We start from the raw sequence: 26506 nt of genomic DNA on the forward strand, positions 1-26506 counted from the left end.
AAAAAAATAAAATGTATTAATAAAATAAGCAATAAAATTGGGAACAGCCAAGTGAGCAAAAAGATCATATCCTTTTATTATTAAGAAAATAATAAAGAAAACTAATTACAAAATAATGTATAAATTTGTATAAAAGCAAAATCCTTGAAAGGTCGCCAGTAATAATTTGCAAAAATTTTTTAATTGCTTTCTTCCTGTAACGATTCTCTTTGCATTATCTCTGTCTCTCGTCTGTACGCGATGTCTCCGATCGCACATCCATAAACAGTTTTATTATTCCGACTCTTTCTTTCTTTCATCCGTTGCATTCACTCGATTTCACCCCCGATTTATCCGCAAATTGTGCCGGCTATTGGAATCTCGTGAAACATGGCAGTCTACGATTAGAAGTACGATTTGCAAAGCCACTTTCCACGATCATTAACTGCATCGTTTATGCAGAATTTGTTAACGTTCTAGAAATCGACTCTTCTCGTTAAATTATCGTTAAATTATTGACTTTTCCGGCTACGACTTTTTACGAGGGTTAATATATACGGTAACTTTATCCGCACGTAAATTATACCCTTACCACCATCACTTCCTCCGTCATCATCATTACTACCACCACTATCACCACTACCACCACTACTTCGCAATTCTCTTCGACAATATTTTCAAAATCGTACAGAAAAGAGAAATCAGTTTTGTACGAGACACGGAGATAGTCACCTTGCTCGTTTGAGCTTTAAAAAAGATGTGTATTGAGGAATGCTGGGTTACTTTTGTGCGGAATGATTGAGACACAACGTGTGTGGACAAGTTTTATGCGCCAACTGAACTGCTCTTTACTAAGCTTCCCGAAAAGAACGAACGCGGTGCTGCCGCTCACAGCACACTCCTTGCCTTGCAAGGACGCGAGGCAATACAAGTTGTTTGAATTTAACAATGTTTAACAGTGTGAAACAAAATTACTCGCTACCATGGACATAATCGAGATCGAGATTCAAGACTTTCGGGATGCCGAAGAAAAATTTATTCTAAAAGAAACCGCTGCCCAGGTAGCAAGGTGACGTTAATACGACGTCAATAATTCGTCATTTAAGGTCGCAGACGTCATGTTACCAAATTAAGACGTAATAGTAACGTCATTTTTTGACTTATTAATTACATCAGTCATTTATCCATCCTACAACGTATTTCCGACGTCATATTCTTGACTAATTAATAACGTCAGTTAATTGATCATTTTACGACGTATTAATAAGATTTTATTAGTGACTAATTACTGACGTTAACTATAATTCTTTGTAATAATTGACGATTTGACCTCAAATGACAAATTATTGAGGTCTAGTAGACGACACCTTACTACCTATAACTATTAATCATTATTTAAAGATTGGTTAATAAACAACATTATTAAAATTAATATAATATTTTATATAATTAATACTATCAATATTTCAGAATCATTCCAGGCAGCACATAATATTTATGATAAATATTTATTAATATTTATTAATATTTATTTTTTCAAAATATTATATAAATATTTTACACATATTTTATATATACGAAGAAAAAAATCTTTATTCAACATATTAAAATATAGATTAAATATTTTATATAATATTTATGGTAAATAAAAGATAAAGATTTGTATAAGTAATATTTTGTAAATATTTATAAATATTTCATAAATATTTTTATAATATTTATGATAAATCTTTATGATTTGTCAAATCTAAGACCACAAAAATATTTATAAAATATTTGGATAAATATTTATAAAATATTGCGTTTTGTCTGAGGTATAATTTAGCTTTATCAAAAGAACAGAGCAAAAACATATTTCTATAAGTTATTCCACATGTTATTTTGCATATGTAAAAATCAGAAAAAAAAACTGTAAATTTATATTTATTTATAAAAATATTAGTTAACTACAAGTTTCATGTTTCTCGCATCTATTGAACTAATCTATAACAAATATGTATTTATGATCATCAAGTGTTCATGGATCATCACAAAGGGCTAGGTAGCGTACGATCTTCAAAGTCAAGCAACGTCGACGGCGGTTCAGAGTTGGATGGGTGACCGCGGAAGTTAGGCAATTCCAAATGTGACTATGGCGTGGTGGGTCGTGATGCTTGTTGAGAAACAACGTAGATTTTTTTTTTACATTATAATTATGTTATTTCGATATTTTCATAATGCAAGTACTGCATATATAGGACATGTACCCGAAATATTTTCTAAAACGTCAAAATAACGGCTTTTACTACCTAGGATAGTCATAAAAATGACGTTAAAATGTCGTCTTTATTAAATGTAATCTAAAAACCTATGTTTTGTCATAAAAATAACAATAAAATACCGTCAAATGTACGATACTAGCTTCTTGAAAATAACGTCAATAATATGAAAATAATGACGTATTTTTGACGTCAATATATGACGTCGTTAAGATGAGACAAATGTACGTCAGTTTTACGACATTTAGACGTCATTTTATCTCGACATTATGACGTCTGGTTCGTCATAAAATGACCAAAAAATGCCGTCAATTAGACGACACCTTGCTACCTGGGTGTCGTTATGGTTAACGCTCCAATCTTCGGACACTGGATTTTGCTGCCATCTTGTTTGTTTGACGAATTACCCGAGAGATCGAGGCGAGAAAACTGTCTTTCGCGAAATTATCACGGAATCGAGTTCGACGGCGAAGCCAATCCCAAGTATTTGGCGGGACGACTACGTGAAATTACGCGCAGAGCTTGCCATATATACCAGGGGACAAGAAAAAGCAAGTTACTTGCGTAATCTGCTCTCAACCCAGACAGCACACGGATATCCTAACGACATCCATAAGACGTCCTTTACGGATATTGAGGATATCCACAGGCCATCCGTTTTACATCCTTTGGACATTCTATGGACGTCCATGAGATATTGGTTTATGAAATTGGTGGACGTGCTTTATCCCTAAAATATGTCCGATGGACGTTCTATGGACGTCCTATAGACGTGATAAAAAGCGGCATTCAAAATTAAATTTTACAGTAAATAAAAGGGTAAAAACAGAATAAAATATATAAATATAAATATTTATTTAAGAAATTATATTATTTTTTCGATAGATTATACATTAAACAATGTTAATTAAATAAGTATCATACGTATAATACTAATTAAACAATCAGCTTAAAGTATTTTGTAATTATCACACACACATATATATAGTGTGTATCCATTGTTTAACGACTACCATGAAACGAATATTCTTTATATTGCAGACAATGACTGCAGCATGCGAGTGATCTTGTCTAGGCAACAAATGATTGTGACTCGTCAACTATAACAAAAATTAAATTTTATTTCTATACACACACACACATACACACATGTATATATACATATATACATAGGCTACAGAGTAAACTGTATAAAATCTTATTGTGTGCTATTGGCTTTGCCTCTACCTGGTTGATCAATTCGCCAATATATTCCATCACAAACTCGCCTTTAACGAAAATGATGGTGCTCGGTCGACGCTCGCTTGCTCGTAGGCTCTGATTGTTCCTGTTGCTGCAATCTCTAATTCCATTGCTGTTCTTTATCGAGACCGTCGTAATCCGCGTACACTCCGCCGTCGTCTATTAATATTAATTATCATTTGTAATTATACGTCTAGAATTCGTCACTGATACTGTGTATACACGTAAACAGAACAGTCAATCAGGCAGAGGCAAAGCTAACGGCACACAATAAGATTCTTTGCTGCTCTCGTAACTTATGATTTCTGAAAATTTTTAGGATTCTTACCTGACTGTATAAAACATGCCGATAACCAACGAAAACCTAACCACTACTACGGCCATACTACTTTTTAGTTCACTTGTGCATGCAGATGGTGTTGGCGGAGCGAGTACAAATAAGGATAGCATATGGACATACAAAGTGGTCCATTTTAGGATATCCCTTCGGTGTCCACAAATGTATATCCTATGGATATCTTCATAAGGTCCATGGACATCAGGACAAGAAATGGACATAAAACGGATATCCATAGGATATCCTGTGCTGTCTGGGAAGAAACATATATAATCTGGAAGCAGATTCACCGACATTTAAAGATTTGCCTGATTCCGGCGAGCTTGAACATCGCTGCAGTTATCACGGATTTCGCACCAACACAAAATTTCTTTGCACGTTACGCAACGCTTACAAATTCAAACGCTGGTTAAACGAATGAAAAGGGATCCTAGTTCCAAAATTCCTCCCTTTCTCTAAATCCAGTAGTATACTTAGGATAGCCAATTACTGCTCGGGGCAGTCATGGGGTGCCAATAAAAAAAACGCTTCGTTTTAATTCGGCAACGCCCACGCATCAGCCAATCAGAACGCTCCATTCCACCCCCTACTCGTGACGTCACACTGTCTAGACACGCCCACCTGGCGCCAGACGGAGAAAGAGTGGGAGTTTGTTTTGATGCCCCATGACTGCCCCTATACTACTAATGTTACATTATAACTCATAACATTGTAACGTTGCAGCAATGTTGCTGAAGAATGAGTCCCAGATACGCACAGTAACAAACGAACACCACTAATCAAATTCTATAAATTCATCCTAACCCTAACCAACCCAGCAATTTAATTGGTGGTGTCCGTTTGTTACTATGCGCATCTGGGACGCTCCCTTGCTGAAAGCTTCTGTGCTCTGTACAAAAACAATTTTGTATTATCAAAACTTGTTAACTTTATATTAGAGCAACAAAATAGCAACAAATTCAAGCATAATCAATTTGTCAATCGTGGCATTCTTTATTGGTTTTCTAGGTTCTTTATTGGTTTCTGCGGTGGGGCCAGAACCTTATTTGTTTTAAGCTGAGCTCCGCTGAATATAAAAAAATATATTTAGTCTGCTAAAAAAATGTATATATTTGAATTTGTTACTAATTTATTGCTCTAAGATAGCGTAAAAGCATTGTAGAAATGCAACATTTTTTGGAAGATATCTGTATACCAATATTTTGTAGATATGGGAATATATTAATCAATAGTATAATTTCAAAATGTTTTTGCACCACTTTAGAGCAACACAGTAACAAAAAATTTTCGTGTATTTATTTTTTGGTTTGAGCCATAAAACTTATACTAATGGAAGGGGAAAAGAACCCGTACAAGTGTGTCCAAGAAATGAGACAGAAACTAGTTCTGTCTCATACCTACAAATACGGCCGCTCATGCGCATTATGAGGAAACGTTATGAAATGAGACAGAAAACTAGTTCTGTCTCATTTCATCTCAAGTCATGTTCTACCTATCCTTGTCGCACAGATGTTGGACACAGTTTCGGCATACGGACGGTATACGCTATTCCGCTTCCATTAATATAAGTTCTATGGTTTGAGCACTCTGAATTTATTTTTTTATTATGGGGTGAGCTAACTTCATGCCAAGCTAGCTTCATCCATTTCAATCGCCGTTTCTTGCTAAACTTGAGCAACAAAATTTAAAATAGGATAACAAATTAGCACATAAATAACATTAAATTTAAAATAGGTACAGATTTTATTTGCATTAGTAAGAAGAGGGGGCTAACTTGAAAGGAATAACTCACTGATTCAGCTGACAATATACCGTTTTATCGGAAATCAAATATCAAGCATTATAACTCTTGTCACAGATTTTATAATGTAATGTATTAACAATTAATTAAATTAACATCGTATATTAAGTTTTTTAATACTAAAATGTTTAATATATCTAACATATTATATATATATATATATATTATATAATATAAAGTCATTTTTTGTCGGAAACTTTTACTAGAACATGACATTACGCGCGCACCATTTAGCCTGAAAATCATTAAGTATAAATGTGATTTAACATGAACTCTATAATTTTAATCTTCTTTAATTCTTTTAAACGCTTTTACAATCTATCACACGAACTATCAAGAGTTGACTGTCAATTGCCAAATTTGACATCAAACAGCAGAGTATAGCAAGTCACAGAACACTTGACAACCAATCAACATCACAGAAAAACGATGACAAAAATTAATAACATTGCTTTTTTTAAGCCAATTTCATTCTTGAGTGTTTTTTTTTTTCTATTTTTTGTATGCAACTTATATTTTAGCACTGATGTAGTTAAAAAGATATAAAGAAATAAAAAAATTGAAAAAAATGGTATTGCAATTTATATTATAATATATGATCAATTGCATAGATGATTATTGTATTCTGTTATAATTATAAGATACACGGTCGGCTTTGCTATGCGTGAACTTGGCACGAGACACGGCCGTGTCTTCTGATATTATTGTACTCTACAATAATATCGCTAATAATATTGCTAAATTTCATTATTTGGTTTTTAATTTTTATATTTGTTTATTTAAAATTTAAATTGTTAACAAAATACATGAGACATATATATATATACACGTTATATTTTTCCATTGCAAATATATACTGAACAACAAAATTAGCACAACAAAAATTTATACCAAAATTTTACTCAACTTTAAATAACTTACGTAACTTCGCAAAAACTTGTCGTATTGGAAAGTTTTTTAAAGCTTGAAGTCTCTACTTTAAAGATTTTTTGTCAGATTTTGGTCTTCTCCTTTTTTCTTTACCCATTTCTTCAAAAATGAGATGTTTTGTCTTCAAAAATTGTCATACTTTGACGCACTCCACAAGGTGCAATAAATTTTTCTCGTAAACTTTATAAAAATTATCGTAAAATATGGAATACTTTTTCCTATAAATTGAAAAAAATTGAAGATTGTACGATTTTTTTGACGGAATTATGACATATTAAAGTCAACTATGCATTTTAGTCTGTTAAGTTTATTCCTGTTACCAGTGGCATTAGAATTACCCGATGCGCACCACAAGAAGGTTGCTGGTCAGGTTTTGCGCATTGTGTGTACGTGTGTGTGTGGCGTGTTAAACGAACAGAATAAAAAAATATTGCTTAGAAGAAATACATGTATTTTACTTCTTCGTCTTTGAATGACTATTTGAAGATGCAGGGTACAAAAATCTAATTGCATTCTAAGAAATTTCATACAATCTCTTCGTGCGCATCGAGAAATGCTGGCGACAGCCATAAACAGACTAAAATGCATAGATAACTTTGATATATTATAACTCCGGCAAAAAATCGTACAAACTTCAATTTTTTTCAATTTGTAGGGAAAAATTTATATTTTATGATAATTTTTATAAAATTTACGAGAAAAATTCATTGGATTAGAAATAATCTTCGAAGTTTGGCTATAATATTCAATATTCTGTATCTTTAAATTATATTTTTAATATATTTTTTATGTCCTCAAAGTATACATAAGTTACATACTTTTATATGAAAGTCTTAAGACTTTTTTAAAACCCTATTTTTTTAATTGTAAATTGTGTTAAATAAACTCCCTAACTTTGAATAATTGCATTTTTTATTTATAAGGCAATATTTCGAGGATAAGTGTAGCATTTTTTATACTCAACGTTTACCACGAGAACTCATACGTGCAATGTATTTTTCTAGAACATGTCCGCAAATTATATATTGAACATATTAAAGTGAAATGTCCCGAAATAAAACGTTTAAATTTTACGTAGTTCATATATCTTAAGCTTACTTTGAGGTCTTTATATATAACTTATGTATACTTTGAGGACATAAAAATATATTTAATGTATAATTTGAAGACACAATATTATAGTCAAAATATACGGCAAAAGTTATTTTTAACTAGGTTTATATGTTTCTGCGTATCTTTTGAAATAGTGAAAAAATATTTATAAGGAGATATTTTGATTTATATAAATATAGAAGCAAATTATATTATATAAATTATGTAATTTACGTCTATATTTATATGAACCGAAATATTTCCCTATAAATGTCCTTTTACTATCTCAAATTATACTATATATATATTATATATAGAAATATGTTAATTCAGTTAGAGAGGGTTCCGTTTGCCTACGTTCCCGATTGCCTACTGCTTCGTTTGCACATGAATTATGCAGAAATTTCCCGATTGTCGACATTCCCGATTGCCCACGTCCCGATTGCCTACTGCTTCGTTTGCACACACGAATATAATCAAGGTACAAAATACACATTGCACACGTTATATTATTACGCTCATACACATTGCACACGTGACGCTATTGCACACGTGCACATTGCACACGTTATTTTTTTACGCTCATATACATTGCACACGTGACGCTATTGCACACGTGCACATTGCACACGTTATATTATTGCGCTCATACACATTGCACACGTGACGCTATTGCACAATATAATATAACGTGTGCAATAGCGTCACGTGTGCAATGTGTATGAGCGTAATAATATAACGTGTGCAATGTGCACGTGTGCAATAGCGTCACGTGTGCAATGTGTATGAGCGCAATAATATAACGTGTGCAATGTGCACGTGTGCAATAGCGTCACGTGTGCAATGTGTACTTTGTATCTTGATTATTTTTGTGTGTGCAAACGAAGCAGTAGGCAATCGGGACGTGGGCAATCGGGAATATCGGCAATTGTGAATTTCTGCAAAATGTGTGTGCAAACGAAACAGTAGGCAATCGGGAACGTAGGCAAACGGGACCCCCCCTTCAGTTAGAAATAATCTTTGTAGTACATTTTGATTATAATATTTTGTCTTTAAATTATACATTAAATATATTTTTTACGTCCTCAAAATATACATAAGTTATATAAAAGATGACCTCGAAGTAAGCTCACGATATATGAACTACGTAAAATTTGAACATATTATTTGAGGACACTTATTGAGGACTTTTCTAGCTATGTAATCGTTTTTCTACAAATAAAAAGTAAAAAAACTTTATTTCTAAAATAAAACTAATATCTTCAAACTCTTTTAAGCTAAGTGTTGTTATTTAGCTCGTCATGATTTGGCAAGTATTTAAACGAAATATTTTATGAAAATTTAAAGTAAAGTATTATGAGATACAACTATTAAAACGTTATATCAATATAAACATCAATATTCGACAAACAATAACACGTATCTTTTCAAACTTTACCAAATTTTAAAGTTAGTGACAGCTTCAGTAATAAATGTTTTATACTCCTGTGCGGTAATAAAATAACACAGTGCAACGGTAATAAAAGTTAAGAAGTATACGTGTATAAAGTAAAAAGTAAGGTAATAATTAATATACTACATTATACTAACTTCACATTTATCGTTTGATTTGCAGTCAATAAAAATAAAAACTCACTTAGTGTTCGCGCGAGAGCGCTCGATCACTGTGTTTTCCGGTGCCGCGCGCGAGCGAGGATACGAACAGCTCGCCCGCTCGTGGTATCCGCGTGATCTCGTATTATTCGTATACCCTGATACGCTCGTGTACGCGGGATGTCCTGGAACGAGCAGGGGCATGATGCTCTCGTTCGCGCTCAGGATGTCGCGTCTCAGTCGGCGCTCAGGACTTATCGGAACAAGACCGCCGTCTCCGCGAGTATCGAAAGCATAGTAAGATTTCACCTAAATTAGAGAAGCGCAAATCATTCATTCGTGGTCGCGAACCGGTTGGCCGGCGAGTGATATTCCGTGAAAAGCGGATTAAAGCCGTTGCATCGCCGCTCCGCGATTGACGTCGTGGCGCGACAAAGAGACCGAGCTCCTCATCGCGGGTGATCCAGCTTGAACTGTTTAAATATTGCGAGCAAGCGACTAACTTTATACGTTATTGTGAACGTTTAATTGTAATGAACAGCCGTCGTCGAACGAGCACGTAAGGATTGAGAGCAGCGGTGCGCTGAAACGTTCGCGACGAGTTGGAGACAATAAAAAGGGTGTTTGTGAGGTTATCCGGACATTGTGAATTTCATTCGAACCTCCTCTAGCGATTCCCCGATAATCGCGGCACGCGCATTTGCGGGCTCAGCGCTGAGTCGTTCCACTCGGTGCATCTCAGAGACGTTTGGCGGACAAACGGAGTACGCGCTTGCACACTTAGAGTTCATAAAATAATGGCAAATAATATATCAAATCCCAACAGTTTAGCAAATCAATATTTTTCAACGAACTACTCGGGAACAACGAAGTTGCAAGCAATATTTGTCTTGACGTTGATTATTCTTCACAATTTCTAAACCCAGAGATACATTTGATACAAGAATATCCAAAAATAATAACAGAATTACGAGAGCAAATTAGATTTGGCGAAATAGCATCACATTTCCGATTCGATACAGAATATCATAACGCAAGATGTATCATTAACAATTGCCACCTTAATATATTTTATGGAATAAATAATTTTTGAGATCATATATTCAACCATCATAATATTAAAAGAGAAATTCTTCAAACCGCGTTAAAATGCAAACTTGAAGAATGCATAATCAATACGTACGGTGCAGTAAATCGGTCAAAAGACCATTTACGCAAATGCCATTATATATATAAAATATAATGCAATTAAAAAAGATGCCGAAAGGTGTATAAAGTAAAAGGTAAACTAATAATCATATACTTATATATATTGCAAATATTAATAAATATATACTAACTTCTAAGTCTCTCACACTTTACTATAAAATATATTCAATATAAAGAACTAAAGCATATAAAAAATAACAAATTTAGTATTTATTGTAATGTATAGTAATATGTGTGCTTTGCAATTTTTACTTCTTTAATTATTTTATATATTTACATATGTTACAGGGACAACAAGGACAACAGAGACAGTTTTTATTTTTAACAATGGAGCACCATCAGTGCATTAAGCAAGAAAAGCAACAATATCATCTTCAATCTGTATAAAATATATTTCATGTGAAATTTTTCAACTATTGTGACGACAGTTCGCTCTTTCTGGATTACTGTGCAACGAAAAGTGACTTTCCAATTAAACATCGACTTTTTAATGACAATTATAACATTTATTAATTATTTTATTGATTGTATTTAATCATTAGCATAAAGTATTCAATTTTTTTTATATTTGACGTATTCACTCTTTTACGTATTTTATATAATTTATGTATATTTTTTCAAGTTACAATTATCTACAACTAAATAATGCATACAATATTTATATTAAATTTTAAATAATTAATATTTATTTGAACAAATTAGAGGTTTAAATTGAATTTGATTAATTTAAATGTTAACAGTCAAAACAGAAATTGTAAATTTATTAATTTGTATTCTGACTGTGTGACCACTATACAAGAAAAGTTAATATAAATCTAGGTAGTAAGTTAGATCAATTTGACATCAAAATGTCAAATATATCATTTCGATGTTAAAATGATAAATAACATCGTCTGGAATAAAGAATGATGTTATGATTTCATTTAAAAGAACTAAAAGAGTATTTGAATGAATAAATTAACATGATTTTTTCTCTCTTAATTCAAATATTGATATATTAAAATCATGACATTACATTTACCGATTTAATTTGTATATATATTTTTTTTATTTTATTTTACAGAAGAAAAATAGTTTGTGTTTAAAAAAATAGGTTGTAGTATTTAAACATCGATATAGAAATAATATTTAAATATACCTAATTGTATAGATATAAATATATATATTTACTTCTATATTAATTGTTGTATATATATTAATATTTAATTATTATTACTGTTATAATCAAAAATATATGCATAATTACGTCATTAAATATATACTTGGAGTACCCAAAAAAATTTGCAAGCTACAGTATATGAAAAAGTATTATAAAAAATAATTATTAAATATATAATATCTAATAACTTACAGTACTATACGAAATATGATGTTTTGTTTTATCAATTTATATTCAAACTTGTTTAATTCAAAATTTTTGACTCACATTTATGCAGTACTGTCCTACAAATATAATTTAAATATACACATAATGCAGATTTTACAGATTTGTTATTTTATTTTGAGAAATTAATCACTTGTCAGGATAATAAGTACAGTTATCTGCTACAAAATTAAGATCAAACTTTTAATTTATCTTTTATTTACATATTTACTAATACAATTATCTATTTTTCGAAAAATATCTTTGTAAAGACAAAATTTTATAATTTTAAAATTTTAGATGGCTTTTTTTCTTTAATTATTTACATTTAAATAAAACAAATTGGATAATGAAAAAAAGATATTTGTTTTTCCTGTTTTATTTAGTTTATAATTTATTTATGTGAGAAATAATTCTTTATAACTTTTCCGTCAGGCCTTTTAAAATTTATATTTTACCTCCTTTTAAGACGTTTAGGTTACACGCGGAGGAAAATAAAATTGATTGCATTTTGTTAGTCGACGTTTCTTATTTAGAAAAAAATCACTTTTAAAATGGACTTATCAACTTTACGCTTTAATAAGCTTATGTAAGATACACAGATTTTGTACCAATAATAAACGTCATAGGCAGGTTCTATTTGATGAGAAAAAGAGAGAGGTCCTCTTTTGAAGAGTTCGTTTTTGGAGGTATGTAAATCGAGAGGTATGTACATGTTGCCTATGTCTAACATTCGAGTCGACAATTCTAGAAATGGTATTCAACTCTTCACGTTCAAAACCGCCAACTAAACTCTGTGACCACGTCAAAGTAAATACATTTCATTATAAACATGTATATGTATACATATAATATATTATATTATTATATCTCGCAAATTGTTAGGCATTGAACTTTATCAAGTATAAGTGTTAAATTCGGAATTGTGAATAAAAGAATTCTAAATGTAAACTAAATTCGAAAAAATAAAAAAAGTTTATTAATAAATTTTATATGGAAAACATATCCGAATGAGAACAAACTGAATGTCATGTGATCTAAAAAAATATTACAATATTCTCTTATATAATTATAAGCTAATGCTTTTGCTATTAGTATGATTATTTTTATTCTTTCGCATGATCGATTTAATCAATTTAACAAAATGTATGTATATCACATTATTATATTAATGTTGCATATTAAAAATTTATATTACATTTAATTATTAAAAATATACATTTAAAAATTAAATACTAACATAAAACAAATAAACTCTAATATTTCTATAAAAAAGATATATTTTTTCAACATTATTGGAATATTACATTGGAGTATTACATGGTGTAAAGTAAGCTAATGCAAACTCCGTGAAAGATAAAAAAAAATTTTATTTTAAAAACAGATTTCCTAAATCACATTACTTGCAAATTTATCAAAATTTTGTATTTAAAAAAATTATAATAATACAAAAAATTATTTTAAAAATGACATAAAGCAAAACTACTGTTTTTTATTATAATGTAAAAAACTTGAAAATATTATTTATAATTTCTACATTATAAACTTTATATCATAAAAAGAGTAATTTCACCCATTTTTCTCTACGTATTGGCTACTATGCTACAAACGCATCAAAGTTCTTTGATTGGTCAATTAATAAAAATTGTTTGCTTTTGCGGTTGATCAATTATGTAATACGTAAATTATTTCAATAAATGACGTCTTCGGAATTTGGATTCCTGTAAAAATATTTTACTTTAATTCTTATCAAATAATTTTTAGCTTTGATTTAATTTAAGAAAACTTTTTGAATAAAACAAAAAATTGCATCAAATAAATTTGGTTTTATTTTTGTAAAAATTGAATTATAAGATCACATTGACGATGTCTTTAAAATGTTCGTATATCTCAAACTAGTTTAGTCCTTCCAGTTAATCCATTCAGCAAAAAAGAGACCGGTTTTCTGACCTGACCTGTATTCGCCTCGTTATTCTTCTTCAATACTCAAACGGTAGTTTAATACACCATCGAATCTTTCGTTTTTCCCTATAAATATACCTTTTTAATCATTTTTAAATCAAATAATTTTTGTCATTTAACAATTTATTTTGTGAAAAAATTTATGCCAACAAAAGTCCCTTAATATAAAGTACAATATAAAGTACCAATTCTTATAAAATAATATTTTTTTTACTAAAAGAATTTACAAAAATGTAAATAAAATAATGTGATTGAAACAATATCTCTACGATTCTGAATATCACACTTTGAGAATAAAATGGGAAGTAACTTTATTATTAGACACATATGTTATTCGAAGCTGCGAATTTCTGTTACGAGATTCCACACAGCGTTACATATATTATTAGAAGTTTTTAACTATAATTTGTAGTATGTCTTTATTATATTTAACTTTCTAAATAGCTTAAATTAAGTTATTAAAAGATCTATAAAGAGAATTAAAATTAGACACACTTCGAGTTTTACATAATTCTATAAAATAAAATAAAAACTCTAAAGTAAAAGATAATTAACGTTCCACAGTAGCAACATTGTGCCAACAAAGTATATCCGACTCTTTCAAATCTCCCACAGAAACTGAAGTCACTAAGCGATCAATACTTCAACAAGTGCCAACCGCACGCAGGCACAACCGCAAATGATTATTTCAAAAGAGAGAGCTACATCTACATTCCAATTTTAAATTCTACAAGATCACGTAATAAAGAAACCAAAATTGGAAATTTACGGAACCGCCTACGATCGCGAGAAAAAAATTTTCAAAATCAATTTCCCTGCGTTCTCCCTTCCACAAGATGTCGCCGGACTCGTTTCCACCGTGAGGATGGCCGACCTGACGAAGTCTGTCGCAGTCGACGATAGGGTATTGCGGCGAACCCATCCGGAGCGTGCCGCACGGTACGCTCACGAACGTGCTCGTCGGCACGATGAATGACGTGCGCATACGTCGCCGTTGTTCGTACGGACCGGAGGGGCCGATTACGTAAAATCGTCGATAAGACGGTACACGACTTCGTGCCAGCAAGAATGCGAACCGGAGCGAGCGGCGGGCACGCTATATAGTTAATTTCATAACGGTTGCGTGTACGGTTGCCCACGTGCTGAGACGTAGTGTCACATATGACTGGGTTGGAGCAGTACCGTGCGAACCACGTGCGCGGCCGGAACGCTGACTGCGCGACAGTTATCGCGCTACTCTCGTATTTTTCTGACTTATCAATCAATGATTTTGACGGGGGGGCCAGCGATATCAGTGAAAAAAGAATAATAATAGTGCCGAAAGAAACCGAACCTCAGTCAGAATTTTTCGAGCGGAATTTTTCGATCGGACACGCAAACGCGCAAACTTTTTTGTACCTGAAACGGAATTTCGATGATGCTGATGTTCCCGTTAATTAAAAAAACTTACTCTATGCAAATAAAAGAATGTAAGCTCGTAAATTTCATCATTGTTACATAATGTTATATATTAAGTTATGTTAAACATATGCAAGTTATAATTGCCTTCAATTAAACGTTAATCAACATTTTCTTTGTTACTGTTTCACTGACTGTAAAAGCCGCAATTAAATCTCGTTGAAATGACTATTTTTTTTTACATACATTACACTAAAAACTCAACGACACAAGAAACAATAAATCAAACTTATTCAAGCTTGTTACCGACATTATTTTGTCGACTTCGTTAATTCTTCTAATTTCTATGGCAGAAATAATTAATAAAAATTTACAAAAAATACAAAACAATTATCCCGTTCTTCATTTTTATATCTACACTGTTATTAAATTGATATGACAATGAAATTAAAAACGCAGTATCTGCGGATTTGCAGCAGCGTGATTTAATCAATTTACAATTTTCAGGCCATAAAGAGGAGCGATAAATAATTAAAAATTATATTATCAGATAAATAACAGCAGTCATATTTACTCTTTGCGATATCTCTCAATAGTGATCCCGTAAAGCTAGATCTCCATTTTTTAACATCCGAGTTGCAACATCTAATTATCGTAAGTGTTACCGCAACATCTTGTCGCGTTCTTACTTATTACTTCTATCTACTTGATATGATTAAATAACTCTTGTTTGACGCACGAATCAACATGCCAATCCATTCGAGTATCTAAATAAAAGAAAATAATGTTACAAAAGCCCATAAAAACAATAACAGCTTTAAAATGGCAATGAAGAAAAAAGGGCTTAGTTCATCATTTCTTAGTTTATCACGTATTCTCCGTTTATCACATGTACATAATAGACACCGGAAGCGCGAAACATGTAGTAGCGCTTAGATTTCCAACGAATTTGTGATACTGTATTTCAGCCAATTATATTTTTATTCTTGTTATCGTATTATTATATACTTTAAAATGCGAATAATAACAAAATACCAAAGCGTATATTAATATTTAATTTCATTGACAATTCTCTATCAACAAAATGTACAACGATTAATTAATATGTAAAATGTATATCCATTAATGGCACAATTTTACGCAAATTATTACGTAATTAATAATCACAAAGAATACAAATGATTACGAAGATATAAAATTTTCAAATAATACTCCTTGATCTCTGAATTTCCCTGATAAAACGGCTTAAAGTCAATTTAATGTTGGTACACGCAGATAAAGTATCCTATCAGCTTGTTACTAGCTCAGCGAATTTCGTGCACGTTATACCGTTGTAATTCGCAAGGTATGCAGAGACCTGGCTATCATATAAATATGCTGAACATATGAGACAGTTGACAACAAGAATCGAAGAAGGTTACATCGAAGTTCTTTCAATTAAAAAAAATGGAGAAACCGGAAGCGACTACTAGCGGTATCAAAACCAATGAGGTGAGTACGTAGCGCTACGATTTAAATTATAAAAATATTATTTGATACAAATTCTGAATCTAAATTTCTTTTAAAAACATTTTTATGACAAAGTAAAAAAACTATTTACGCTTTGTCTCAACCTAGCAAAAATATTTAATTGTTTATATTTTGATTAACGCATCTTATTTTATATAAAAATTTCAGATATAAAATATTTAATAATTAATTATTTACACATTTCTTGAAATAGAAATTTAAATTAGTTATACATGTAACATTTTCTCTCGTAATGTACGATGTTATACAGTTAATTACGTGACAAACTAGATGGTTTAAACTTTTACAATGTTTTCAACAAAACTTTGTATTATGGTGCAAAATTGTATTGCTTTATTTTTTATAATTTATAATTTTCTTTATAGTTAACTTTAAAAGATTAAAAAATAATTGTAAAGGAATTTATCGATCCAAAATGCATTTAAAAAGTTGTGTATTATTTAAGATTTAATCAAACAATAATTTCATCCTTAAATATATATCTAATTCTTTCATTACAAAACTAAAATTATTAAAATCATAACTTGATATTTTCTTCTTAAATATAACATTAGAGATAAGTCGAAGGATAAAAATTGCTTATTTATTATAACACAAGCAATAATGAAATAAACACAGTGACTATATGAGAAACTGATATACTTTATATATCAATTACTAAACTGTTATACTTTATATATCAATTACTAAACTGATATACTATAAATTGCATAACGTAATACTGATATACTTTATCTTTATAAGCGCATGATATTATTTAATATTAAGTAATATTTTAAGTATATTCTTAGAATATTAAGTGTACATTTAATATTTTAAGAATATACTTAAAATATTAAATAATATTATGCGCTTATAGGGATATTATAGTTTTGTATACGTTAATAAACGTATTTGCATTTGTATGATAAAAGAGAAACATTTATATAAAATAGAGACACATTAACTAACTTAACTATTCAATTGTAATTATAAATACAATTTTGTAGCTGAGTAGGATAATGACTTATATACATATAACTCTCTTATTTTTATCTATTTATCTTATTTTAGTATTTTAAGAGTAACTTTTTCCAATTTATTGGCTCGAATTTTGCGAAAATAACATTTTGCCATTTATATATTAAAATTTTGTAATTTTAACATATATTGCTAATAAGCAGATATTCAAAGATTATATTGTAAAATTTATTTTGCAATTTTTAGGCGACACCACGGATGAACTTTTCTCCTGGAAGAAATAAAGTGTTGAGAAAATACTTCGGATGGTTAAAACATGTATCAGTAGAGCCGACTATGTGGCTCTTCCTGATGGCGTTTATGTTCACGTCAGTTGTCGAGCAAGACTTTTTTAGATATAAAGCGTGTCGAGTAGACCACGGATATTCTGAAGAAACGTGTATACATCTGAACGACAATGATAATAAAGACATAAAGACTAAAGTACAGGTAAAAATACGTATCATATATAAAACAAAAAAAGGAGAGATATATAAAATAGAAAAATAGGGAAAAATATGCGTATTATGAATAATGTAATAAAATTTAGTTTAATAATTTGTGAAAACGTATTACATTTATTATAGATGTATTACATTCATTTTTACAAATATGTTTATATTTACATTTTAAATAAAAGTTGTGTTTATAACGTTCTGCTTTGTTTAAAAAATGTAAAAATACATTTTTATAGTTAATTTTATTTGTTTTTTCATTCTCACATTACTAAAATTGATAAAATAACAAAACCTCAATTTCTGTAAAGTATTTTATGCATTCAAGATAATTTCTACAAAATTTTATTGCGACTTAAGTTATTCTGTAAATACACATTTTATAACAATTTTATAGTAAAAATTAGTATGGTAAATAATAGGCGGGAAGCAATAAAAAAATTATAAAACTTTTTATTACGTTTTTCATTAATTATCATAGCATATTTACAATTTTACACTACTTATGGTATAATTTTCTGAAATTTCTTCTTATGGTCCATGTCTATTATTGTAGACATGGACTATAAAAAAGAAATTAGATAGTAATTTTTTATGTAAAATTTTCCATGTAAAACATTCCATGTATTTCTTAATACATTTTTATTAGAATATATTTCTTTTTATTGAAATAATTTTTCGTCCAGGTGAAGAATCACCACCAAATTTTTTTATATTACTTTCAAATAGAGCAATCTGTTGAAAAAAAGTTTAGTAATTAAAATTAATTAAACTTTGATAAAATAATTTTAACTTAATGTTAATATAACCAAATATTTAGTAATAATTAATAATTATATTAACAGTAATCTATTAATCACTAAACTGATACCAAATAATTATTAAATATAATTATTAAATATTTGATTATGTTAACCAGACATTAAATTGACATTATTTCCCCAATGCTTAGTAACTATCTATACCTGATTATTATTACCAATTATTATCAATCTATCTTACCATTGTAATTTTTTCATTATTTTGAAAATTAGTGTAATACGTCCTTAAATAGCAGATGCTTATTTATCGAGCGCAAATAGAGTCCAGCTAGACAATAGCACTTTACAGTACGTATGATTATCTCATTTGCTACTATAGTGCAAGAAGTGCTTATTGATCAAGCGTGTATAATTAGCAAAAATACAGTCCTATAATGTTATCAAAGCAAACGTATATGTCAAATCAAATATTAGCACAAGATATTCACGTAACTGTGTGCTATGTAACGCATATAAGAGCATATATATATATATATATATATATATATACATTCAAACTTTCTCATATCTATTTTATCTTATAAAAATTTAATCATTGGAAGCACAAGATCAAATAAAATGTTTAAGAACTAATAAGCACCTTTATTGCTAAAGCATTTCGGTCAACTTTTCGTCTTAATTCAAGATAGAAGTTTTTGGTGCCGTAATTGACTTCCTCCACTTTTCAATTATGTTTCATTAAAAAAAAATTCTCTTGCAGATGACCGTCTCGGAATTTCATCAATGGAACGACATTGCCGGGCACGTAATACCTATTATCTTAGCGATGTTCTACGGCAACTGGAGCGATCGGCGAGGACGTAAATTGCCGCTCGTTCTCGGCCTGATCGGCAAATTGGTTTACTCATTTATGATCGTGATCAATTCTTTGATGGACACTTGGAATCTGAACATGGTAGTGTACACGGCGACCCTGCCGATGAGCATACTGGGCGGCGAGGTCGCAATCTTCGGCAGTTGTTTCGCATACATATCCGATGTAAGCTCTGTGCAACAGAGAACTATGAGAATCACAATCTTGGATGTCGTTTACCTCAGTACCATACCCTCGGGTAAGAACAAATTTGCTTTTAGAAAAGCATGAATTTTCTAAGGGTATAAAGACAAGTCAATAATACTGACATTTATATTTTAGACAATATTTCTACTTAAACAAATGCTAGAAATAAGATTTTAAAGACCTAAACATGAACTAGAAAGTGTTTTCTGTCAGGAGCAGCAGTTTTCATAGTGTTGTTTTATATTTTATAATAATTAACTTTTCCGCAACATAGTAAAAAATGAACGTTTGAATAATTTGATTTCAAAATTAGCATATAATAGATATTAACGGCGGAATTTAAATTATAGTGGAAAAGTTAATTATAAAATAAATTATAAAATAAATTATAAAATAAATTATAAAATAAATAAACTAAGTAATAAAATATATTTCTACGTATTAAACAATAAAGTTTTATAAAATGGAAAAACTAGAGTTGCATATTTTATAAATAAGAATAATTTTAACACTAAAAATTAAAAATAAACAATTTTTTAAGAAATAGATAATTTATTTGAAATGTGAAATTATATTGTAAAAATAACAAATCACATTTATTATCAACAACGAAGAAAAGTATCGGTTTGCGCTTTACGATTGTTTCATGCCGCACCATGAGAAAAATACGAAATAAGAAAAATATAAATAGTTTTAGGAAAAACTACAAATATACATTATAAAATTATCTAATATTATTAATTATGCACTTATTATTTTTTAAACTATGCAACTTGCAAAAGAAAATACAAAATTTATTCTTGCTTTTGAAGAATTCTTTTTTAATGGATTTTGTATTTAAAAAAAGTTATAAATGTAAACTATAGATTATTATTTCTTTATAATTATTTAAACAGTTCATGTTTTTATCAATATTAATATAGTTTAATTTTCAAGAAACAAAGAGATACGCTTTAGGAAGTATATATTAGTATTGGCGATCTTTCTCTTGAATTATTATTATTATCAAAACATCTCAGTAAATAAAGAACATATTAATTTTTGTGTTGTCCTTTAAAGAATTATATATATAACTATTATTTATATATTTGCTGCACATTTATAATAAAATTTCTTTTTTCTATAAACAATTTTTAGGGGTTGAAATTAAATTAATTGAGGATGATATCGTTGTTTCACCACTTTCATTTTACAAATATACAATTCTTCTATTTTGCGATTACATAAAGAATAAAGTCTTTGCAATCCGATAGCGTAACGTTCAAATAATCAATTACATTTCTTTTTGTTCACAGGAGTTGCACTTGGTTCCTACGTGTTTGCTCATCTGGTCAACATGTCCTATGCGATTATGTTTGCTGTAAACGCGACTTTGCTCTTGCTGGCGATTGTGTATTCGCTCGTGTGGCTCAAATGGCAAACGTCACCGCGGCAGCAGCCGCTTTCGGGCGCCAACTGGCTGCTGGACTTCTTCGACAGAAGACATGTCGTCACGACAATGCGGACGTTGGTGAAGTCGAGGCGCAATCACGGCAAATTGCACCTGTGGTTACTTCTACTCGCGATGTGCCTTTACACATTCCAGAGAGACGAGAAACCCAAGAGCCAGATGTATACCTCGCTAATTTTTAATTGGAACGTGACGGACTTTAGCAACTTTAAAACGTTCCAATCAACTCTCTTCGTACTAGGTCAGTTTGACGTAAACCTGATTCAAATTAGTCGAATTGATATTTCACTAATCTTGACGATACGCAACACGTTCGGAAACAGCACGGGTGAAAGGAGAAATTTCTTATCGAAATCGCGACAACTTTCACTGCCCGTTAATTTAAAACCTTAATTAATAATAAAGAAACTGAAATATGATCCAATTATGCGAAATTGAAACCAATCATGCAAAAGGCTTTATTCTTTGTGTAAGAGAATACATAAGATAAATTACGAGCTATTTGTTTTTAAGTGTTATTTTTAAATATCTAAATCTTATCAATATTTTGAAAATTATACTTAAAAAGCAATTCTGCTAAAGTATCTATAAATTTAGCCAGATACAAATCTAAAAATGATTATATTCATCCATTAATAATTATGTAAGACATTCAGATTGATCGTTAGAATTTCAAAACTTTTTATATAAGAGTATTTATTATGTTTCAATGCCTTATAATTATTTTCATGGTCCAATAAAATTAATTGAAATACTGATTGATCGACTGATGAAAATATTAAAAAATGTAACCATAAAAAAGAGAAAAGGCGATATATCGGTCAAAGCGGATCGATGCCTAATAATAATTTTGCTTGAATTATATAATTTTTAGCTCGTGTAAGCTGCGCGCCAATTATTTGTTTAAAAATTAATTTAAAAAATAATTAAAAACATGTATCCAACTAAATTTAAGATACTTTAAAACTGCCTTTTTCCATATATAAACATTTCAAATAAATTCAGAGCTAAATATAACTTTTTACAATCAACGGAAAATTTTTAAATATTATTAGAATAGACATAAGAAATAGACATACGAAATATCTAAAAGAATTATATTCCAACAGCAATGCTAATTGGAGTGCCTATCATGAGTAAATTAATAGGAATGAAGGACACTTTCATCGTAGCGGTTGGAGCAATAGCGCACGCAGCTGGAAGAATAGTATTTATTTTAGCAAACCGGCCGGAATTATTTTACGTCGGTAAGCCTTATCTTTCTTAAATTGTATCCAAATATTACTTGGTGTCGGTGCATTCAAACTTTTTAATTAAAATATTGTTTCCATATAAAAAATAATCCTTAGATAAGTGCCGTTTGAAAAAATTGCTAAACTGTAAAAAAAATAAAAGTAATATTTGCTCTGTTTTGAAAAAAATATTATAAATAAATATTTGTTTCTAGATAAATTATATAATTTTTTTACATAATAATTGCTCTAATTCTTCTATTCTACATACAAAGTAGTAAAGAATTAACAAAGAATTAATATCTTATAAATTTATTTTTTTGCAACTAGAAATCTTAATATTTTTATACACAAAATAATAAAATAAATCAATTAATGTAAAGAAAACGCATATTTACTTAAAAAAAAAGAAACGTCATTGCATATTACAAATTGCATAATTTTTTGTTAAAGAAATCAGGTATTTATTTTAAAATAATTGGTTCTTTTTATTATTTTATGCATAAAAAATAATCAAAAAATAAGTAATTTATAAAATATTTTATTCTTATGTCAAACTATACTAGAATAAAGTATAAAATATTTCGTTAATTAATGATTTTTCCATAATTATTTTACACACGATAAATAGAGGAATTATTTATTCACATGTAAAAAAATAATATAATTCTATTTAAAAAAACAAGAATCATGATAAAATCTCAGAAATCTCCACTTAAAAAAATCATGTTTCCTTCGAAACAAAGTAAGTTTTACTTAAAATGTTTTTCTACAATTTAGCCATTATTTAAAACAATTACCCAGAGACACTATATATACCCTAATATATTATATATAATGTATTACGTTAATAAAATAATTAAAAATTATTTTACAACAATAATTATCTTGCAGGTGCTGCTGTTGCTGCTTTAGGTCCCGTAGTAGCTCCGATACTCAGATCTATGACCTCGAAACTTGTGCCTGTGGAGGAGCGAGGTGGGTGATAATAATTGTTGCACCTACACGTAGATTGAAACCGGTTTAAAGAGATCAGTACGCAAATATAGTTTCAACTTATGATGCTATAAACGTAGAAAGTACATGCTTTAAACTGAACATCTGTCTCTGAATTTTTATGAATAAGAGATAAACTTTCAAACAGAAATAAATTTTATATTTTTATATATTTTACATATTTTAATATCGGTCTTAATTTTTAACTGTACAAAATAATTTTCTTTCATAATAAAAAGGAGTTAGATAATAGTATAATTTTTTACTCTCCAGGAAAGGTATTTGCGATGCTTTCCGTGTGCGATAACGCGGTTCCATTACTTAGCGGCACTTTGTATTCCCAACTTTACAATGCCACGATCAAGACAGCACCGAATTCTTTTTATTGGTTGACATTCGCTACGCAGATTGCCGTGCTTCTACTAATTCAGTAAGTGAGCTCTAATACTCTTAGATAACATTTTTTTGTATGCTACTCTTTTACTCGGTTGTAAATATATTATAGCAACCGCGTTGCTTTTCGCATACGAATAATTTTTGATGAATCATTGTTTTTTTCAGATTAATCAACTTTACATCGTGGTCTAAGCATGCGACTGAGCAAGAGGATTACATTGATGATGAGGCTGTGGCTCCATCTCTTCCAAATACTGAAGCTAGCTCGTCGAGTAACGTAACAACTTAATCTTACACAAAAACATGTGATAAGATTATCACTGCCTTATATACGTAATACCCCAAAGGTCATATCTCAACTGACTTTCATTTTATCACAAAAAATGTCTATAAGTACATAATACATTTACAACTTAGTATTCATGAAATTCTACTTACAGAATGAGTTCAAACTTATCGACATACTTTTAAGAATTGATTATAGTTGATATCTCAGGGAAAATAATAATTATAATTTCGTTAATCTTGCGATAAAATAATTTTATAAAATAGATATAGATATTCGCGCGTAAGAAGATTTTATGAATATTTTAAGTACTTGTTGTATTATAAGTAGATTCAGGAAATAATATCATAAAGATACTTTATAATGAATATGCACGGAATAAAATATCTACATTATTGTTCAGATGTTAGTATATATTTTTTTATGTAAAATATTATATTTAAAGTATTCCTCTTAAAATTGATTGCAAAATCATAAAATAAATTTGAAATAAGAAACTAGATTGAGAAATTGCAAGAAATGCCATTTGTAATACAATATTGACATAACATTTATACACTGTTACACAGATATGTATATATTATTAGATTTTATTATATACTCTCTCAAGATTAGATTATATTTTTATACTGCATTATTTTGTGCGGATACATTTATATTTATATTCTTCTTTATGTTAGACGTAATTGTTCTAAACTAGTTTTGCAAAAACATTTGCGTTATTATAATTGTTGGGTAAACGATAGATATACTTTTTTTTTTATCAATTATTTATTCATCAAAATTGGAAAAACACGTTTTACGAAGAATTGATTATTTGCCGCAAGTTATGACGACAATGTGTTTTTCCATTAAATACGCATGTAACGTAATTTTACTAATAATTAGATGATTCATAATCGATCGCGATTAAAAGTCACGTACGAAAAATTCATTAACATAACGATGACTTATATGTAGAAATTAGCATTAAAGATTAATCTCTAATCATGTTTATAGATCAGGACATGCATTTTAAACAATAGTTAGTGTAATAGTATTAAGATTTTTTCCAATGTGTTATTTTGCATATGTAGGATATTTCCTAATGTTTAAAAAAGTTATAAAATAAATTAAAAAGAATTTTTTTTACAAATAATATATTGAAAATTACTTTTTATCGCAATTTTTAATTATTAAATATTAAATATTTTTTTAGGCCACTATCTTATACATTGAGATAGCCGAATTAAAATTTATTTCTATTTAAATTTTAACAATGTTTCTCGCCATTAATCTACTAAAAAGTTTGTTTCATCGCAAATCTTTTTATTTCAAATTTTATATATAAATCACCTTTTATCCTAAAACCTCTTATAAAACTTTTTCGTCAAAATGAAGTTGTCTCCAATTTCAAGGTTGGTTATTAAAGTACATAACAACACGCTAGTGAGACTGGTTTTCGGGATTGTGATTTGCATTTATACAATGTTTAAAATGATATCTAGGAAAACTACTATACTCATTAGTATTCAATGTAGTACAGGCTACATACATGTCAAGGACTGTTGGCTAATTGTCATCGTTTAGAATTTTCGGTTCAAAGAATTATATGTTCTCCGCGAACTGAATTCTACAAATACGTAAGTGCCAAGGAGAATAAAGTATTAAAAAGCACATTCTATCAAGCAATCATTGATTCTTTGATAAGAGCATTTTTTATGGGCCAATATTAGTAACACAATAATTTATTTAGCTTATTGCGAAAAAAAAGAACAAAAAAGAGAACTCGGCCTTGAATAATCAACTTGATGAAACTATCAGTTATCTATATTAAATTAGCGTATCGGTTTGTTCAAATATACTTAGATCGATAAGATTATTTTCTTTTCAAGTTCACGAAAATCATCGCACACTTGTATTTTGATAAATGTCATATTAGAAACATTAAATATATATTTTATACTTTTTATAACAATGTAATGGAAATTGTTTCTTGTCGCACTTTTTTACACCAATCCCTTATTTTTTACCTACTTGTGTATCCTTTACTGATTCGTCGAATGCGTATTACGTCTACTCCTTAATATGACTACATCTAGCTGTAATCGTGACGATTACCGCCTCAATATAATCTTTACTGTCAAATTTACTGATAACTGTGATTATATTACATATTTCGCGTACGTAAATTTAAT

At 29.6% G+C, this 26506-nt stretch overlaps 1 protein-coding gene and 1 long non-coding RNA gene across 3 annotated transcripts; both read left to right on the top strand.

Moving 5' to 3' along the window:
* Positions 1-9608: 9608 nt before the first annotated feature.
* Positions 9609-11916, top strand: LOC118647626. The gene is made up of 2 exons (XR_004964805.1): positions 9609-10515; positions 10730-11916. It is a non-coding gene; the product is annotated as an uncharacterized LOC118647626 (long non-coding RNA).
* Positions 11917-14633: 2717 nt separating this feature from the next.
* Positions 14634-26291, top strand: LOC105836007 (proton-coupled folate transporter). 2 transcript variants are annotated; one of them, XM_036293021.1, is made up of 10 exons: positions 14634-15235; positions 15672-15818; positions 16440-16655; positions 17901-18143; positions 19670-20021; positions 21265-21660; positions 22529-22666; positions 23546-23629; positions 23921-24077; positions 24209-26291. In XM_036293021.1, exons 3-10 carry the CDS (start codon positions 16611-16613, stop codon positions 24330-24332), a joined length of 1539 nt encoding a protein of 512 aa, XP_036148914.1. In that variant the 5' UTR covers positions 14634-15235; positions 15672-15818; positions 16440-16610; the 3' UTR covers positions 24333-26291. The 2 variants fall into 2 exon arrangements, with proteins under 2 accessions (XP_036148914.1, XP_036148913.1); XM_036293020.1 differs by having other exon boundaries at positions 15672-16655.
* The last annotated feature ends 215 nt before the right edge of the window (positions 26292-26506 follow it).

This window comes from Monomorium pharaonis, chromosome 10 (genome assembly GCF_013373865.1).
Source record: "Monomorium pharaonis isolate MP-MQ-018 chromosome 10, ASM1337386v2, whole genome shotgun sequence".
Taxonomy (NCBI): Eukaryota; Metazoa; Arthropoda; class Insecta; order Hymenoptera; family Formicidae; genus Monomorium; species Monomorium pharaonis.

Bases quoted from the DNA above. Each gene is read 5' to 3' on its own strand.
- LOC105836007 (XM_036293020.1), top strand. From the start codon at position 16,611: ATGGAGAAACCGGAAGCGACTACTAGCGGTATCAAAACCAATGAG. The intron at 20,022-21,264 runs GTAAGAACAAAT...TTTTGTTCACAG, and splicing joins CCTCAGTACCATACCCTCGG to GAGTTGCACTTGGTTCCTAC. The intron at 21,661-22,528 runs GTCAGTTTGACG...ATATTCCAACAG, and splicing joins ATCAACTCTCTTCGTACTAG to CAATGCTAATTGGAGTGCCT.